The sequence below is a fragment of the Acanthopagrus latus genome, chromosome 2, assembly GCF_904848185.1.
Source record: "Acanthopagrus latus isolate v.2019 chromosome 2, fAcaLat1.1, whole genome shotgun sequence".
Lineage (NCBI taxonomy): Eukaryota > Metazoa > Chordata > Actinopteri > Spariformes > Sparidae > Acanthopagrus > Acanthopagrus latus.
Window position 1 is genome coordinate 8,354,787 of NC_051040.1, and position 18,761 is coordinate 8,373,547.

General features: G+C 39.3%; 5 protein-coding genes across 5 annotated transcripts; all 5 read left to right on the forward strand.

Annotated features, from left to right (window-relative positions):
* The first annotated feature begins 4,469 nt into the window (after positions 1-4,469).
* On the forward strand, positions 4,470-5,399 carry LOC119011812 (odorant receptor 131-2-like). Its single transcript, XM_037085203.1, has one exon. The coding sequence runs from the start codon at positions 4,470-4,472 to the stop codon at positions 5,397-5,399; it is 930 nt and encodes a 309-aa protein (XP_036941098.1).
* Positions 5,400-6,775: 1,376 nt separating this feature from the next.
* On the forward strand, positions 6,776-9,082 carry LOC119007998 (odorant receptor 131-2-like). The gene is made up of 2 exons (XM_037078023.1): positions 6,776-7,691; positions 9,063-9,082. Exons 1-2 carry the CDS (start codon positions 6,776-6,778, stop codon positions 9,080-9,082), a joined length of 936 nt encoding a protein of 311 aa, XP_036933918.1.
* Positions 9,083-9,802: 720 nt separating this feature from the next.
* LOC119008007 (odorant receptor 131-2-like) lies at positions 9,803-11,986 on the forward strand. The gene is made up of 2 exons (XM_037078032.1): positions 9,803-10,724; positions 11,976-11,986. Exons 1-2 carry the CDS (start codon positions 9,803-9,805, stop codon positions 11,984-11,986), a joined length of 933 nt encoding a protein of 310 aa, XP_036933927.1.
* Positions 11,987-12,858: 872 nt separating this feature from the next.
* On the forward strand, positions 12,859-13,824 carry LOC119008017 (odorant receptor 131-2-like). Its single transcript, XM_037078044.1, has one exon. It carries the CDS (start codon positions 12,859-12,861, stop codon positions 13,822-13,824), a length of 966 nt encoding a protein of 321 aa, XP_036933939.1.
* Positions 13,825-15,528: 1,704 nt separating this feature from the next.
* On the forward strand, positions 15,529-16,434 carry LOC119008023 (odorant receptor 131-2-like). Its single transcript, XM_037078056.1, has one exon. It carries the CDS (start codon positions 15,529-15,531, stop codon positions 16,432-16,434), a length of 906 nt encoding a protein of 301 aa, XP_036933951.1.
* The last annotated feature ends 2,327 nt before the right edge of the window (positions 16,435-18,761 follow it).

The window sequence follows — 18,761 nt, forward strand, 5'->3', positions numbered from 1 at the left end:
TGTGGCAATGCTGATCTGCCTGATACAGTAAATGGGGAAGGAAGCCTTGAAAATGGGCCAATCATGAAGCCATCCTCTAGCAGTATTTTCCAGTCGGCGGTGCAATCGACCAACCCCTAAGTTTCTCCATCGGCGATCCGGCCGATTCATCCCGGTTTCTCTGTCAAGGTCCAGTCGCCTCCTGCCAGTGTTTCACACTCTGCTTCCCAGCTGACATCTGTCACTGTTGCTACATTTGCAGCAGTGCTGACACCTGGAAGTGGTTCCCAGTCGACACTCCTGGCTGACCAACCATGGCGCTTGTCCATTGGCATACAGGAACCTTTATGGGCCCCAAGCTAAATGCACCACCCACCTCAGCACCACCAGTACCAACTACAGACTGTCCAAGCTCCATTGATTCAAGAAGCTTTATTTATCCTGAGGGAAATTGATGTGCAATAGTTCCAATACAAAGGTGGGAAAGTAATATAGGGTTAGTGTAAAAATAAGCTAACACAAAATAAAATAAAGTAAGACAAAAATACAATAAAGTCTAACTTAACATAAATCAAACAGTAACTAAATGTAACAACATGTAGCAAAAATTGCAGTAAAATGTTGGTATATACAATATACAACAATACGCACAGTACAGTTTAGCAGCATAAATTGAGATAAAATAAGTACCAACTAAATAAGTGATGAGGACCGATTGGGTAAAGTGGTAACAGTGGTAAAAGTGATAAATATTGTAGCAGCATTTGTTAGCAGCATAAATTAACTAAGGTAAAATACAACTAAATAAAGTGACAAAATGAAAATTGGTTAAAAAATAGTAAGTGACATTTGTTCAGGACACAGTGTCTCCACTGTCCCTCTCGTGGCCGGAGGTAGATGAGTCATAGAGTCGGATGGCTACAGGAAGAAAAGACTTCCTCTGGCATTCTGTGTTACACTGGGGGGTAATGAGTCTGTTGCTGAAGGTGCTTCTGCTTGAGGTTAGCATCTGATGGAGAGGGTGAGCTTTGTCCAGGATACTGTGCAGTTTACATAGCATCCTCCTCTCAGACACCATCCCCAAGAGTTCAGCTAGATCCCCAGGACGGAGCCAGCCTTCCTGATGATCCTGCTGATCTTGCTGGTATCTGCTTCCCTTAGCCTGCTGCCCCAGCACACAACACAAAGAAGATGGTACTACCTACCACCGACTGGTAATAGATTTTCACCATGATGTTACATACAGTGAATGACCAGAGCCTCTTCAGGAAATAGACTCGACTCTGGCCCTTCTTGTAAACAGCCTCAGCGTTCTTGGCCCAGTCCAGTTTGTTATCCAAGTATACGCCAAGGTCTTTGTAATCCTGGACAACATCCACAGTCACATCGTTGATGGAGATGGGTGTGGGGGCATATTTCCTCCTGCGGAAGTCCATGACCAGCTTCTTAGTCTTGGTGGGATTGAGATGCAGACGGTTAGTTGCACACCTTTCAACGAAGGAGTCCACAACACCCCTGGGCTCCTCCTCCTTCCCCTCCCTGACAGAGCGAACAATTGCAGAGTCGTCCACAAACTTATGCAAGTGGCAGGAATCAGAGAGGAACTGAAAGTCCAAGGTATACAGGGTGAACAGAAAGGGGGAAAGAACAGTTCCCTGTGGAGCCCCAGTACTGCTGACCACAGTATCAGACACACCGTCCTGCAGTCTGACTTACTGCGGTCAACCCGTCAAATAGTCCATAATCCAGGAAACCAGGGGAGGGTCCACCTGCATTGCTGTCAGCTTACTCCCCAGCAGAGAAGGCCAGATATTGTTGAATGCACTGGAGAAGTCCATGAACATGATTCTCACAGTGCTTCCCGGTCTGTCCAGGTAGGCGCAGGCACGGTGGCACAGTGGAGCTGGTAGGCAAACTGAAGAGGGTCCAGTGATGAGCTGACCAGAGAAGTGACAGGACCAGCCTCTCCAGGGACTTCATCAGGTGAGACGTCAGCGCCACCGGTCTGTAGTCGTTGGAGGTGCTGAGACGCACCTTCTTCAGTACTGGTACCAGGCAGGATGTTTTCCACAGCACAGGCTCAGGTTGAAGATGTGCTGTAGGACTCCACTCGGCTGGGTTGCACGTTGCATGTTTTGAGGACCCTTGGGCTGACACCGTCGGGACCTGCTGCCTTGCCTGGGAAGAGTCTGCACAGCTCCTTCCTCACCTGCTCTGCAATGAAGGTCTGTCTGTCGTGTGTGTTCATGGAGGTGGAGAGAGGCAATGGAGGGGGAGGGGGGCAGCAGGGCTGGAGGTTTGGAGGTGAATGGTTGTAGAGGAGCTGGGGGAGGGGTAGTCCAGAGCCCTCTCATCAAAAACAGATTCAGCTCGTTGGCTCTTTCAATACCACCTCCTGTCTGGTTGCCAGATGGTTAGCCATTAATGCTCCTCATGCCACTTCACACGTCCTTCAAGCTGTTCTGCTGGAGATTGTGCTCCAGCTTCCTCCTGTAGCTGTCTTTACCCTGTTGGATCCTCTTCTTAAGCTCCCTCTGAACCCTCCCTATCTGCTCCCTGTACCCATCTCTGAAGGCCCTCTTCTTCTCATTCAGCAGGACCTTGATATCTCTGGTGACCCACAGCTTGTTATTTGGGAAACAACGTACAGTCACTGTAGGAAAAACACTGTCCACACAGAAGTTAATGTACCCTGTTATGCAGTCCGTGAGATCATCAAGGTCCTCTCATGCGAATCACAGAGCAACTCCTAGTCTGTTAGTTCGAAGCAGCCCTGCAAAGCTTCACCGGTCTCCTGTAACCATCTGCTCACAGTCCTGGTGGTCACAGGAAGCTGCTGGACGTGGGGCTTCATGGTTCAGTTCTGATGCTCACATGCCCATTGTTGGCACTTTGGGTTGCTGACAGGGGTCATCATGGGCACCCTGACTGGTCTGCGGCTATTCAGCCTCATAAGCAACAAACTGCGATGCGCTGTGTATTCTGACACCTTTCTATCAAAACCAGTATTAACTTCTTCAGCAATTTGACACACAGCAGCTCGTCTGTTGGATTGGTCGGCATGGGCCAGCCTTCACACCCTCAAATGCATCAATGAGCCTTGGCCGCCCATGACGCTGACGTGGATTCACCATTGTTCCTTCCTTGGTTCACTTTTGATAGATACTGACCAATGCAGAATGGGAACCCTCCTCAGAATGGGAACCCCCCTGAAGAGCTGTAGTTTTGGAGATCCTCTGACCCAGCTGTCTAGCCATCACAATGTGGCCATTACAAACCCACTCAAATCTTTACATTTGCCCACTTTCCCTGCTTCAAACACATCAAATTTGAGTACAACATGTTCCTTTGCTGCCTAATATATCCCACCATCTAACAGGTGCCATGGTGAAGAGATTCAATTCACCTGTCAGTGGTCATAATATTATTCTTGATTGGTGTAAAATTAATTAACTTGTGCGGAAATGATTTAACCAGTAGTATGGACTTGTCACACAGAATAATCACAAAGTATGCTTTTCTTTTGTATGATTACCACTGATAAAACATATCACACAAAGAAACCAATTATATTTATCAACCTGTTAACCAAAGCAACTGTTTTGGTACCTCAGTGGTGGAACAAACTCCCGACCAATGTCAGGACAGTGGAATCACTCTCCATCTTCTGCAAAAGACTTAAGACTCTGTTGTTCAGACTTCACCTTGACCCCGCATAGCATGAATCCATCCCATCAACCTATCAGCCGAAGCAACTGCTTAGTTTACAGATTGCTTGGGCAGGCCATAATCCAATAAATAAATCCCATCACTGTTTATGTGTACAAATTAATGCAACACTACAAATAATTTGAGGAGAGGCTGTTGACTGCTACAGCTTGATTTATACCCAAACTTCCTATGTGGCAGTTCGGAACATCTATCAACATGTTTACTTTAGTCATCCAACAGAAAAGATATTCATAATTAAACCTCCAACCTCATGTATACATATGATATGAGAAGTTTAAATATTTGTTGGAAAACATCTCTGAAACACAATGTGAGTAACTATGTTTGGTATGATCATTGAGCTGTGTTGGTAGCAACAGTTGATGATGACAGCACTGTGGTTAGTCTCATCAGTAGTTAGTCCTATAAAGTCCTCATACACAGACCTCTCTCAGAGGGCCACACAGAGCTCAGCAGATGATGTTTATCTGTGGGACTCTGTGCTACAAGTCCATGTTGATGCAAAGATGCTATTTGACATTTTGATGTGTTTTTTTTAAGTGCAATGTATGTGATATTATACTGGTGTGTGTCATGTTTGTGTTGATCATCTAGACATCCACCAATCACACCCTTTGATGTGCCATAGAAAATCTGGGCATCTTGCTTCTACAAATATTTTAGATAATACTGACAGATATATGAATTCTTGAATTTTGAAACTGTCTTTTGGTTGATAGAGCTGTGGAAGTGTCTAAGCCCTGGATATTTCAGAATATATGGCCACCAATAACTCAGTGAATGGTGGTGAATCCTCTCTGAGGAGCATCAATGGTCAGGTCCTTTTTGTTCAGGTTCTGGTGTTTGTCTTTCTTTGCATCAATTCTTTGCTAATCGTGACATTTTTTATGAAGGATTACTTCTACACAACCATGCGCTACATCTTGTTTTCTATAACACTACTGTCTGATTGTGTGTATCTACTCGTGACTGATATCTTGCTTATTTTAAGCTATTTTCGTTTTACCATACAAATGTGGTTTTGTCTCATTATATATGTGATTTTGTCACTGTACACATATTTAACACCTGTCACCCTGACAGCAATGACCCTGGAGCGCTATGTGGCCATTTGCCTGCCCCTGCAACACTCTGTGCTGTGCTCCATACGCAGCTGTATGCACTGTATCCTCGTCATTCACGGCATTAGTTGTTTACCTTGCATTATTGTTCTGTCCATTTTCTTTAAATCTGCAACTCATGGCTTCTACATTCAGAAAAATGTATGCTCTGTGGAAATATTCATCTTTCAAAAGTGGCAGGGTCATCTTCGATCAGCTATCAGTCAGTTCTACTTCTTAGTTATGGTGAGCATTATTGTACTGTGTTATGTTAAAATAATGAAAGTGGCCAAAATGGCATCCGGAGAGAATAAAAAGTCAACGTGGAAAGGTCTCAGAACAGTAATTCTTCATGGTTTCCAGCTGCTGCTCTGTCTCATCCAGCTGTGGTGTCCATTCATAGAAGCTGCTCTGCTTCAGACTAATTTTCTGTTATATATCAATGTCAGGTATTTTAACTACATTACTTTTATTCTTGCTCCGAGATGTCTGAGTCCTCTCATTTATGGCCTTAGGGACGAAATGTTCTTTAATGCACTGAAATACTACGCTCTCTGTGGCTTGTATAAAAAACCTTTGGATATTTAAAGTAATGATTTCATGCTTTTAAAACAAAGGGTTTTACATGTTTCTTGTCATTTTACAGAGAAATGTCATTGAAATGATTGAGTAGATCTTTTGTTTTGCAAGTTGGCAATATAATCACAAACCTTCGTTTGTGATTATATTGCTTGTTTTTGGCACACCTTCATATCAACAACAAAGCAAAATGTCAATCTTGTGGTACGTTTCTTGTTTTGGCTCAAAGTCGTTTGATTGTAATAATATTTTAAAACCATTCAAAAACATTTGTTTCCAAAATAAACATTTATGTGCTGCACAATTTGGATGTGTGCCTGTATCATTTAGTGCGCCTGATGTACAAAGTTAAGTAGTCCCACAGTGACACATACACAAAAAATACATCAAAGTCCCCAATGGGAGGTCCTAGTGGAATGAGCACAAACTCTTGTTGTCTAAAATTTTATAATAGGTGTGTAGTGCAGTAGTAAAATCTGCATTTATTTTCAATGGCTTCTAGGTCATTTGACTAATCGACTCAAAGTCAATGCCAAACTATCTTCCTGTACTGGCAAATTAGAACTGTGGACTTTACAGGGGTCAAATATAAATATTGCCCAATTGCCTAGGGCAAGTAAAATGCCATGTCAATCTAGCGAATCTGGCAACGGACTGATAATTGGGCAAGTGCGTGAAAAGAATAAAACACATTGTTTTAGTAGATGATGAAAGTGGCAACGGAGTCAGACAACTTCATTCCCTTTTACCTGTTGTGCAGATGTAACCTAACTAGGTCTCCACCAGAAAATGGTGGCAGGTAAGGAAATCATGAACTAATAAATAAACAAGGTAAGCATTTTTAAACATTTTGACAGTCTTATTAAAGAAGCTACAAGGAACTCTATTTTCTTGTTAATTCTGGCACTAACTGATTTTTCTTTTGTGAACATAATTGTTAGCAGGATGCGGGGCGATGAGGTCATGAATGTATTTTGCAGCTATGTAGGACCCAAATCAATATGACACAGTAGTGTAGTGTTGCACTGTGGCTTACAAGTCAGGTTAGTGGGCCACGACACTAGTGGTGGCTTACAACCCAGATATGTCTACAGATAGCTTTAGAGAGGACAAGCATAAAGTGTCAATGACGACACTGTGATGTGCAAAATTTAATTAGCTCTTACTCTCCTTGCAGTGGAGCCATTCCTATAAAGTCTTCATGCAGAGCCTTTGCTCAGAACAAAAGCTGACACAGACATCTGTCTTCTTAAAGAGTGGCACAACACTGAGCCATTGCAGGAGACTGTAGGTGTTTTTGTGATGAGGTTAACTTCCGTTTTTGACAGATGATAATTTAACACTTGGCTGGAACTCAACAACTTGTGTATGTGCCTAGAAAAGTGATGGAGGACAACAGCTCATGGGTTGATGGTGAGGTGAGACAGATCAATGACAGGGTGATTTCTGTGCAGCTCCTGGTCATGATGTTTCTTGGCATCAACTTTTTACTCATCCTAACCTTTTTCAAGAAGAAGTCCTTCTACACACTTGCACGCTACATCTTATTTGCTGTTACACTACTGTCTGATAGCTTGATATTACTCATATCTAATATTCTGTTCCTCTTGGCCTATTTTAATTTTACCATACAAGTGTGGTTATGTATCAGTATTTCTATGGTGCTGCTTCTGTATTTAATGGTCACACCAGTTACTCTGACAGCAATGACCTTGGAGCGATATGTTGCCATTTGCATGCCTCTGCGCCATGCAGAGCTGTGCTCCGAACGCATCCATGTGCATTGCATTCTCATCATTCATGGCCTCAGCTCTTTACCCTGCATTGCTGTTTTTTCCTCTTTCTTTGCATCAGCCTCTCTGAGCTTGTACAAACAACACAAGATATGCACTCTGCAGATGTACATTTTGCACAGATGGCAGGGTCATATCAGGTCAACTGTACAACAGTTTTACTTCTTCATTATGGTTATCATCATTGTATTCTGTTATGTTAAAATAATGAAAGTGGCCAAAACGGCATCTGGAGATGATAAAAAGTCATCACAGAAAGGTCTCAGAACAGTAATTCTTCATGGTTTCCAGCTGCTGCTCTGTCTCATCCAGCTATGGACCCCTTTCATAGAGATCTATGTATACCAGATTAATGTATTTTTTGATGTAAGGTTCTTTAACTATGTATTGTTTTATCTTACTCCAAAATGTCTGAGTCCTCTGATATATGGGCTCAGGGATGATATATTTTTTCATGCACTGAAAAACTATGCCTTCTTTGACTTATATAAAAAATCTATTTTTCAAGGTAGACTAGTAGTTTTTAAGAGAAAAAGCGCACAGTGCATTTAAAAAAAGTGACTCACTATGGTTGCAATTCACTTCATCATGACATTTTTTAAAATTTCTATACACGCAATTTTGCAAGCCAAGATAACTGTATTTCACCTAAATCCTGACACTGCAATAAAAACAAACTGTCAAGTTTTTTTTTTAACATACAGAATAATAATGAGATTTGCCTGAACTTCTACTAAAAAAAAAAAGTACTCCGACTGTTCCTAATTTATTCAAATACAATACTGACTGTCTATAAGCACAACAGATTGAAGCAGAATGCCTTGGTGTCTTTTATCACAAAATTACAGTGTTGATTTTTAAATCTTTGTAAATCTACAAATTGATAACACTTGTAAACTTTTCAAATAAAGTAAATCTACAGATTTTTAGGGTTTTTTTCTCTTGAGATTGTATTCCAACTGCATATTGTATTATTATATGTGTAATACAAAGATATGAGATTGGTATTGTTCATCTGAAGTTTCTCTCCCAGAGACAGAAGATACTGTGAACATTTAATTCCCAAAATATTGAAGTAAAGATATTACATTTAGTAACATGAGACTGAGAGACTGAGCAACTTCATTTAAGTGAACAATGAACGTATGGTATCTTAATCTATATTTTACTTTCATTTGTTACCAACAGATCTGAAACAATTTGACACAAGGCCTTTGGTCCTGAATCTGTTAAAAGTTTGTCTGTTACAAAGACTCCTTTTCAAATGTAATTTCAAAAGAATAACAGATAAACACTTTGATCATTTCTGCACGGTTTCCATTTGTCCCAGTTCATTTTAAGTCATTATTTACGTTTCTATTGAATTTATTTCATATTGTTGCATTGTCTTTTTTCATTTTCATTTTATACATATTTTACATACTCCGCATTTATTATTTTGTTAGAAACAATGTATTTGTAGATGTCTCTTTTGTATCTTTGCACATTTCATATTAAACAATTAATTTGTTGACAGTGAATGCATTGACTACTGATTTATTTTGTTATTTTCCAGCTCACCTATGAGCCAAGATTATGGTTGTGTGAGATGTACAATGTAGAAAACGATGTAGCATGGACAATATATAGTTAATATTAATGGTGCTGAGGATGGTGGTGCATTTAGCTGGAAGCAGAGGGCACCAAATAAAATTCTGCTTAGGGCCCCATAAAGACTTGGGCCCTTTAGTTAACATTCGGTTGCTATGGTTTCCGTCCCTCATTTCCGCTACGCATTGGGGTGGGCCGGTACAAAAACAGTAGTCCGCCCGCCGGTTCGTCCTCTGTGCTCTCATTGTCACCTGCAACCCAACTAATTTCTTATTTCCTCCCTTTTCAGTTGCTGTAGGCCAGTGGTAGTAGTGCTGGTGACCTGGTGGTGGCATCCTCCCGTCTTGTCTTGCTGTTTCCCTGGGAGTGGGTTTTTCTTCATTGAGAGAGTGTCTGCCATGTGTGCCCGGTGACTTAAGTTTGTGTCTTTAATTTGGTGGAATTTGGTCCTTCCCATGCACTAGCCTTCGTCCATCCACATCGGCCTCAGCCCTGATTAGGTCTTTTGTGTGAAGGAGTTTTATAAGTGATTTTTATGAACATATGAAAATAAAGTGTATTATAAATTTTGAACCACGTCTCTCGCCCTCCAAGTACCTACGAACCGCTGTACCTTGTGTTAGAGAATAATTCCCTAGGTGAAACTCCCAGCTCTTAATATTTTTAGCTGTATCCTCTTTTTCTTTTCTTTCACCTCCTCCTTGCCACCGTTGCTTACAACCCAGATATGCCTACAGATAGCCAGTGAGAGGACAAGCAGCATGTGTCAATGACGACACTGTGATTAGCATACTTTAATTAGCTGTCACTCTCCTTGTAGTGGAGTCACTCCTATAAAGTCTTCATGCAGAGCCTTCGCTCAGAGCAAAGGCTGAAACAGACTTCTGTCTTTGGAAATGAGAGCCACAACACCGTGCCACTGCAGAAGACATTACGTGTTTTTGTGATGAGTATCATTTTGTCTTTTGACAGATGATAATTTAACAGTTGGCAGTAACTAAACAACTTGTGTATGTGCCTAGAAAAGTGATGGGGGACAACAGCTCATGGGTTGGTGGTGAGATGAGACAGATTAATGATCGGGTGATTTCTGTGCAGCTCCTGGTCACGATGTTTCTTAGCATCAACTTTTTGCTTATCTTAACCTTTTTCAAAAATAAGTCTTTCTACACAATTACACGCTACATCTTATTTGCTGTTACACTACAGTCTGATAGCTTGATATTACTCATATCTAATACTCTCTACCTCTTAGCCTATTTTAATTTTACTATACAAGTTTGGTTATGCATCATTATTTCTACGGTGCTGATTCTGTATTCGATGGTCACACCAGTTACTCTGACAGCAATGACCTTGGAGCGATATGTTGCCATTTGCATGCCTCTGCGCCATGCAGAGCTGTGCTCCCAACACATCCATGTGCGTTGCATTCTCATCATTCATGGCCTCAGCTCTATTTCCTGCATTGCTGTTTTTTCCTCTTTCTTTGCATCAGCCTCTCTAAGCTTGTACAAACAACACAGGATATGCTCTCCACAGATGTACACCTTGCACAGATGGCAGGGTCATATCAGGTCAACTGTACAACAGTTTTACTTCTTGATCATGGTTATCATCATTGTATTCTGTTATGTTAAAATAATGAAAGTGGCCAAAACGGCATCCGGAGACAATAAAAAGTCAACACGGAAAGGTCTCAGAACAGTAATTCTTCATGGTTTCCAGCTGCTGCTCTGTCTCATCCAGCTATGGACCCCATTTATAGAGAATTATGTATATGAGATTAATTTACATTTATTTATTAATGTGAGGTTCTTTAACTATGTAATGTTTTATCTTACTCCAAAATGTTTGAGTCCTCTGATATATGGGCTCAGGGATGATCATTTTTTTCATGCACTGAAAAAGTATACTTTCTTTGACTTGTATAAAACCAATATTTTTCAAGGTAGACTAATAGTTCTTAACAGAAAAAATGTGCAATGCACTTAAAAAGAAGTGCCTCATTATGGTTGCAATTCATCTTGAGACGTTTTTTTTTCTTTTTTTTTTTTTTGTAACAAGCCCTACTAATAACATACTTTAATATTTGTGATAGTTGTGATGTTACATCTGTGTTGTACGCTTCCAAGAACAAGACAACACTCTTTTTCTGAGTCTTTTGAGAGTCAATCAGTTTGAAATATTGCAGGAATTTCAGTAATGGGACATGAAAAAGCAGTAAGTTGTCACATGTCACATCACAAGGAGCTACAGGAGACAGACTCAGACCATTTGCTGCTTAAAATCAGATCAAGGTTTGTTTCAGAAATACTGAAAGATGCCATTAAGCCTACTGCCTTACTGGACATTCTTCAAATTCACTCCATTACACTATATGAGTGGCATTAATCTCCTTGAAATGCTTAAGATAGTTTTTTTGTTGTTGTTGTTGTTGTTGTTTTTTAATCTGGACTATGCTGTACACTTTGTAAATAAAGTATAGTTACATTTCCCATCATGGCAAAATTACAACTTTGACATCTAAATCTTTGTAAATGTACAAACTGATAACACTTGTAAACTTTTCAAATAAAGTAGATCCACAAATTTTCTATAGGGTTTCTTTTGTCTCTTTAAATCCATAGCAACTGCTTACTGTATTGTTACATATTTAATACACAGATATGAGACTGATATTGATCCTCTGAAGTTTCTCTCCCCCAGACAGAAAATACTGTGAGTGTTTTGTTCTCAAATTATTGAAGTCAAGATATTATACTCAGTAACATGAGACTGGGAGAACTAAGGAACTCCAGTGAAGTGAACAATTAATGTATGGTATCTTAATTTATATTTTAATTATTAATAATTTGTATAGGTTACAAATCGATTTGAAACAATATGACACAAATCGGTCCTGAATCTGTTAAAAGCTTGTCTATTACAATCATTCCCTGTGAAATTTAAGTTTAGATGAATAATAGATACACAGTTTAATCATTTTTGCAGTTTCCCTTTAGCCATTATTCAAATTTCTATTGAATTTACTTAATGTTGTTGTATTCTCTCTTTTACACTTGCATTTTACATACTCCACATTTATTAATTTGTTATAGACAATTTATTTGTAGTTGTATGTTTTGTACATTTCATATTAAAATAATTAATTGTTTGACAGTAAATGCAATGTCTACTGGTTTATTTTGTTACTTTCCAGCTCACCAGTAAGCCATGATTATGGAAAACGATGTATTTCAAATTAATTTCAGTTTATTTATTAATGTAAGGTTCTTTAACTATGTATTGTTTTATCTTACTCCAAAATGTCTGAGTCCTCTGATATATGGGCTCAGGGATGATCATTTTTTTCATGCAATGAAAAAGTATGCCTCCTTTGACTTGTGGTGACTCACTATGGTTGCAATTCACTGAGAATATTAAGAACATTTTATTTCTAACTGGTTATTTGTAAGAAGAACCTACTAATATCAAACGTCATTAATTGTGATAGTTGCGATGTTAAATCTGTGTTGTTTGCTTCCAAGAACAAGACAATGCTCTTTTGTTGCATCTTTTGTCAGTAGATCAGTTTTATTAGTGATTTTTATGAACATATGAAAATAAAGTGTATTATAAATTTTGAACCACGTCTCTCGCCCTCCAAGTACCTACGAACCGGTGTACCTTGTGTTAGAGAATAATTCCCTAGGTGAAACTCCCAGCCCTTAGTATTTTTAGCCGTATCCTCTTCTTCTTTTCTTTCACCTCCTCCTTGCCACCGTTGCTTACAACCCAGATATGCCTACAGATAGCCAGTGAGAGGACAAGCAGCATGTGTCAGTGACGACACTGTGATTAGCAAACTTTAATTAGCTGTCACTCTCCTTGTAGTGGAGTCACTCCTATAAAGTCTTCATGCAGAGCCTTCGCTCAGAGCAAAGGCTGAAACAGACTTCTGTCTTTGGAAATGAGAGCCACAACACCGTGCCACTGCAGAAGACATTAGGTGTTTTTGTGATGAGAATCACTTTGTCTTTTGACAGATGATAATTTAACAGTTGGCAGTAACTAAACAACTTGTGTATGTGCCTAGAAAAGTGATGGGGGACAACAGCTCATGGGTTGGTGGTGAGATGAGACAGATTAATGATCGGGTGATTTCTGTGCAGCTCCTGGTCACGATGTTTATTAGCATCAACTTTTTGCTCATCATAACCTTTTTCAAAAATAGGTCTTTCTACACAATTGCACGCTACATCTTATTTGCTGTTACACTACAGTCTGATAGCTTGATATTACTCATATCTAATACTCTCTACCTCCTAGCCTATTTTAATTTTACTATACAAGTTTGGATATGCATAATTATTTCTACAGTGCTGATTCTGTATTCGATGGTCACACCAGTTACTCTGACAGCAATGACCTTGGAGCGATATGTTGCCATTTGCATGCCTCTGCGCCATGCAGAGCTGTGCTCCCAACGCATCCATGTGCATTGTATTCTCATCATTCATGGCCTCAGCTCTTTACCCTGCATTGTTGTTTTTTCCTCTTTCTTTGCATCAGCCTCTCTGAGCTTGTACAAACAAGACATGATATGCTCTCTGCAGATTTACATCTTGCACAGATGGCAGGGTCATATCAGGTCAACTGTACAACAGATTTACTTCTTGATCATGGTTATCATCATTGCATTCTGTTATTTTAAAATAATGAAAGTGGCCAAAACGGCATCCGGAGACAATAAAAAGTCAACACGGAAAGGTCTCAGAACAGTGATTCTTCATGGTTTCCAGCTGCTGCTCTGTCTCATCCAGCTATGGACCCCATTTATAGAGAATTATGTATATGAGATTAATTTACATTTATTTATCAATGTAAGGTTCTTTAACTATGTAATGTTTTATCTTACTCCAAAATGTTTGAGTCCTCTGATATATGGGCTCAGGGATGATCATTTTTTTCATGCACTGAAAAAGTATACTTTCTTTGACTTGTATAAAACCAATATTTTTCAAGGTAGACTAATAGTTTTTAACAGAAAAAATGTGCAGTGCACTTAAAAGAAGTTCCTCATTATGGTTGCAATTCACCTTGAGACATTTTTTTTTTGTAACAAGCCCTACTAATAACATTAATATTTGTGATAGTTGTGATGTTACGTCTGTGTTGTACGCTTCCAAGAACAAGACAACACTCTTTTTCTGAGTCTTTTGATAGTCAATCAGTTTGAAACATTGCAGGAATTTCAGTAATGGGACATGAAAAAGCAGTAAGCTGTCACATGTCACATCACAAGGAGCTACAGGAGACAGACTCAGACCATTTGCTGCTTAAAATCAGATCAAGGTTTGTTTCAGAAATACTGAAAGATGCCATTAAGCCTACTGCCTTACTGGACATTCTTCAAATTCACTCCATTACACTATATGAGTGGCATTAATCTCCTTGAAATGCTTAATATAGTTGTTTTTTTTAAAAATCTGGACTATGCTGTACACTTTGTAAATAAAGTATAGTTACATTTCCCATCATGGCAAAATTACAACTTTGACATGTAAATCTTTGTAAGTGTACAAACTGATAACACTTGTAAACTTTTAAAATAAAGTAGATCCACAAATTTTCTATAGGGTTTCTTTTGTCTCTTTAAATCCATAGCAACTGCTTACTGTATTGTTACATATTTAATACACAGATATGAGACTGATATTGATCCTCTGAAGTTTCTCTCCCCCAGACAGAAAATACTGTGAGTGTTTTATTCTCAAATTATTGAAGTCAAGATATTATATTCAGTAACATGAGACTGGGAGAACTAAGGAACTCCAGTGAAGTGAACAATTAATGTATGGTATCTTAATTTATATTTTAATTATTAATAATTTGTATAGGTTACAAACCGATTTGAAACAATATGACACAAATCGGTCCTGAATCTGTTAAAAGCTTGTCTATTACAATCATTCCCTGTGAAATTTAAGTTTAGATGAATAATAGATACACAGTTTAATCATTTTTGCAGTTTCCCTTTTGCCATTATTCAAATTTCTATTGAATTTACTTCATGTTGTTGTATTCTCTCTTTTACACTTGCATTTTACATACTCCACATTTATTAATTTGTTAGAGACAATTTATTTGTAGTTGTATGTTTTGCACATTTCATATTAAAATAATCAATTGTTTGACAGTAAATGCAATGTCTACTGGTTTATTTTGTTACTTTCCAGCTCACCAGTAAGCCATGATTATGGTTGTGTGAGATGTACAATGGGGCAAACGATGTAGCATGGACGACATATAGTTAATCTATCTGCTTAGGGCCCCATAAAGACTTGGGCCAGCTATGAATGAATATAATGTATAAGTAATTATAATGTAGTGTTGCACTGTTGCTACCAAGTCAGGTTAGGATAAGGGTCAGTCAGGAGCCACGACAGTAATGGCTGCTTACAACCCAGATATGTCTACAGATAGCCGATGAGAGGACAAGCAGCAGTTGTTGATGACGACACTGTGTTGAGCAAACTTTAATTAGCTCTTACTCTCTTTGTAGTGGAGTCACTCCTATACAGTCCTGATGCAGAGCCTTTGCTCAGAACAAAAGCTGACACAGACATCTGTTTTCTTACAGAGTGTCACAATACTATGCCATTGCAGGAGGCAGTATGTGTTTTTGTGATGAGGATTACTTTGTCTTGTGACAGATGATAATTTAACAGTTGGCAGTAACTCAACAACTTGTGTATGTGCCTAGAAAAGTGATGGAGGACAACAGCTCATGGGTTGGTGGTGAGATGAGACAGATTAATGATCGGGTGATTTCTGTGCAGCTCCTGGTCACGATGTTTATTAGCATCAACTTTTTACTCATCCTAACCTTTTTCAAGACGAAGTCCTTTTACACAATTTCACGCTACATCTTATTTGCTATTACACTACTGTCTGATAGCTTTTTATTACTCATATCTAATATTCTGTTTCTCTTGGCCTATTTCAATTTTACCATACAAGTTTGGTTATGCATCAATATTTCTATGGTAGCGCTTCTGTATTCGATGGTCACACCAGTTACTCTGACAGTAATGACCTTGGAGCGATATGTTGCCATTTGCATGCCTCTGCGCCATGCAGAGCTGTGCTCCGAACACATCCATGTGCATTGCATCCTCATCATTCACGGCCTCAGCTCTGTTTCCTGCATTGCTGTTTTTTCCTCTTTCTTTGCATCAGCCTCTTTTAGCTTGTACACACAAGACAGGATATGCTCTCTGCAGATGTACATTTTGCACAAATGGCAGGGTCATATCAGGTCAACTGTACAACAGTTTTACTTCTTGATCATGGTTATCATCATTGTATTCTGTTATGTGAAAATAATGAAAGTGGCCAAATCAGCATCCGGAGACAATAAAAAGTCAACACAGAAAGGTCTCAGAACAGTAATTCTTCATGGTTTCCAGCTGCTGCTCTGTCTCATCCAGCTGTGGTGTCCATTCGTAGAGAATTATGTATTTCAAATTAATTTCAGTTTATTTATTAATGTAAGGTTCTTTAACTATGTATTGTTTTATCTTACTCCAAAATGTCTGAGTCCTCTGATATATGGGCTCAGAGATGATCATTTTTTTCATGCAATGAAAAAGTATGCCTCCTTTGACTTGTGGTGACTCACTATGGTTGCAATTCACTGAGAATATTAAGAACATTTTATTTCTAATTGGTTATTTGTAAGAAAACCCTACGAATAACAAACGTCATTAATTGTGATAGTTGCAATGTTAATTCTGTGTTGTTTGCTTCCAAGAACAAGACAATGCTCTTTTGTTGCATCTTTTGTCAGTGGATCAGTTTGAAATGTTGCAGGAAGTTCAGTAATGGATCATGAGAAAGCAGTGAGATATGTCACACAAGGAGCTGCAGGGGACAGACTCAGACCTTGTGCTACATAAAATCAGATCAAGGTTGCTTACAGAAATACTGAAGGAGCCAACTAGTTTACTTCTTTATCAAAACAATATATTCTAACATTTTTTATTTTTTTTTGCAAAAACTCTTTTGGAAAAAAAATATGATAGAGAGTCTGACTCAACAGTCAGCCAACATATCTTCTATTGTTCTTTCTATCTACATCTTAACACAATACAAACACATTGTGAAGTTCAAGTACTTTTCCACATTCACCATGATGTAAACAAGTGACAATGCTGACGTTTTTTTTTTTTTTTTAAAACACAGGAGAAGGTTAGGACTTGCTTGAACTTCCCCAAAAAGAATTTGAAATACAGAAACTTTTACTTATTTATTCAAATACAAAATTCAATGTATATAGCAGACTGAAGCAGTGTACCTCTTGATTCAGAAATCGACATTCTTTAATCAATTTAGTAAATAAAGATGGGTTACATTTGCTCTCATCACAAACTTGCAGTGTTGATATTTAAATCTTTGTAAACGTACAAATTGATAACACATTTGAACTCTTCAAATAAAGTAAATCCAGAGATTTTCTCTCTATATATATATGTTTGACCTTTAAATGCACAATGAGATTAGTATTGATCCTCTGATGTTACCCTCCCCAAGGGAGAAAATCCTGTGAGGATCCTGTGAGGATTTTCTCCTAAAATGTTAAAGATATTATACTCAGTAACATGGGACTGAGTGGTCTAAGCAACTCTGGTGAAATGAACAATTAACATTTTCACTAACAAAACCACATCATAATTTAGCATTATGGTATTTGTTTTAAATTGGTAGACGACTGGGAAAGATGGGAAAGTGGGTAGGGGTTGCTTAATGAGGAAAATGGGTTGAAGTCAGTGGATGAAGTAAAGGGGGATGAGGTTTGCGGACAAAGGAAAGCAGGGTTGAGGTTGGTGGATGAGGTAAAGGGGTTGAAGTCGGTGGATGAAGCAAAGGAGGTTGGCAGATGAAGAGAGTGGTTTGAGTTGGGTTGGATAGTGGCTAGTCCATTTGAGAACAAGGGAGGTTGTGACTCAGAGTTGGGTCACATCTCGATGGGCACAAGTCTCTGTTGGCGTGGCCTCTTCATCCTCCTGTGGTTCCTGTGCTGGAGTGGCCCAGGTCCATAGTCTAGAAGATCTTCTTGCCATGGGATGGTGATGTTAAAGGAGAGGATCTGGGGACGGGAGGGTTATGTGACAACTTGAGACAAATGGGAGAGATATGGTTAGGGTTGCCGATATTTGTTTGCATAGGTGATAGAATTGGGGAGAGGCGGTCAGGTTGATGAGACACAGGTGGTTTTGACTTGGGTTGCGGAGTGATGGGATGAAGTTCGGGAGAGATCCTTGAATTGGATAAGACCTGGCGGAGATGGTGGTCGAACGAGAAGCCTGTGTTGACACTGCCATATTCGGTGGTTAATAGTGGGTCTTGTGAGTAAGCCTGCTTGTTTCTGGTGTAGAAAAAACAGGATGGGTTCCTAAGGGCTTTGGTATGAGTTAAATCTGAAGAGGAGAATGGGATGAGAGAGGCCGAACTGGTCAGTCTAGCTTTGTTTGAGTTTGAATTGGAGGGTGTCTTGGGAGTGGATGAAGACGTCGTAGGGGGTTGTTTGTCAAGATTGGGTCATGAGTGGATGTGGTAGAAGTGAATTCGGACCATCATAAGAAGCCGATGAATGCCAGGAGGAACACTGATTCCAGGGTCAAGTTGATGGACGGGGATAAGTATCCTGAGTGGAGTATTTGGATGAAACAGGTGAGGAAATCTGTGGTTGAAAAAAAGTTGATGCCGCTGAGATATACTTGGATGATAGGTGTGCAGATTGTGAAGACTCTAGGGGAAAATGTGATGAAGCTGGTTATTGTTACAGTGTCAATGGAAGGGAAAGGGAGACTGTGAAGTTTATGGAATAAAATGAAATTGCCTCATCTAGAATAGCACATTGAAAGGGTTTTAGGAGATAGATGTGCCGCAATTATGTAGAGGGCAGAGGAAGTGGAGAGTGAGGACAGTTCTGGGCAAACGG

Excerpts from the sequence above, each read along its gene's own strand:
- LOC119008017 (XM_037078044.1), top strand. The coding sequence starts at position 12,859 with ATGGGGGACAACAGCTCATGGGTTGGTGGTGAGATGAGACAGATTAAT.
- LOC119008007 (XM_037078032.1), top strand. The coding sequence starts at position 9,803 with ATGGGGGACAACAGCTCATGGGTTGGTGGTGAGATGAGACAGATTAAT.
- LOC119011812 (XM_037085203.1), top strand. The coding sequence starts at position 4,470 with ATGGCCACCAATAACTCAGTGAATGGTGGTGAATCCTCTCTGAGGAGC.
- LOC119008023 (XM_037078056.1), top strand. The coding sequence starts at position 15,529 with ATGGAGGACAACAGCTCATGGGTTGGTGGTGAGATGAGACAGATTAAT.
- LOC119007998 (XM_037078023.1), top strand. The coding sequence starts at position 6,776 with ATGGAGGACAACAGCTCATGGGTTGATGGTGAGGTGAGACAGATCAAT. Across the intron at positions 7,692-9,062 it reads TAAAAAATCTATTTTTCAAG|TTGCTGTAGGCCAGTGGTAG; the intron begins GTAGACTAGTAG and ends CTCCCTTTTCAG.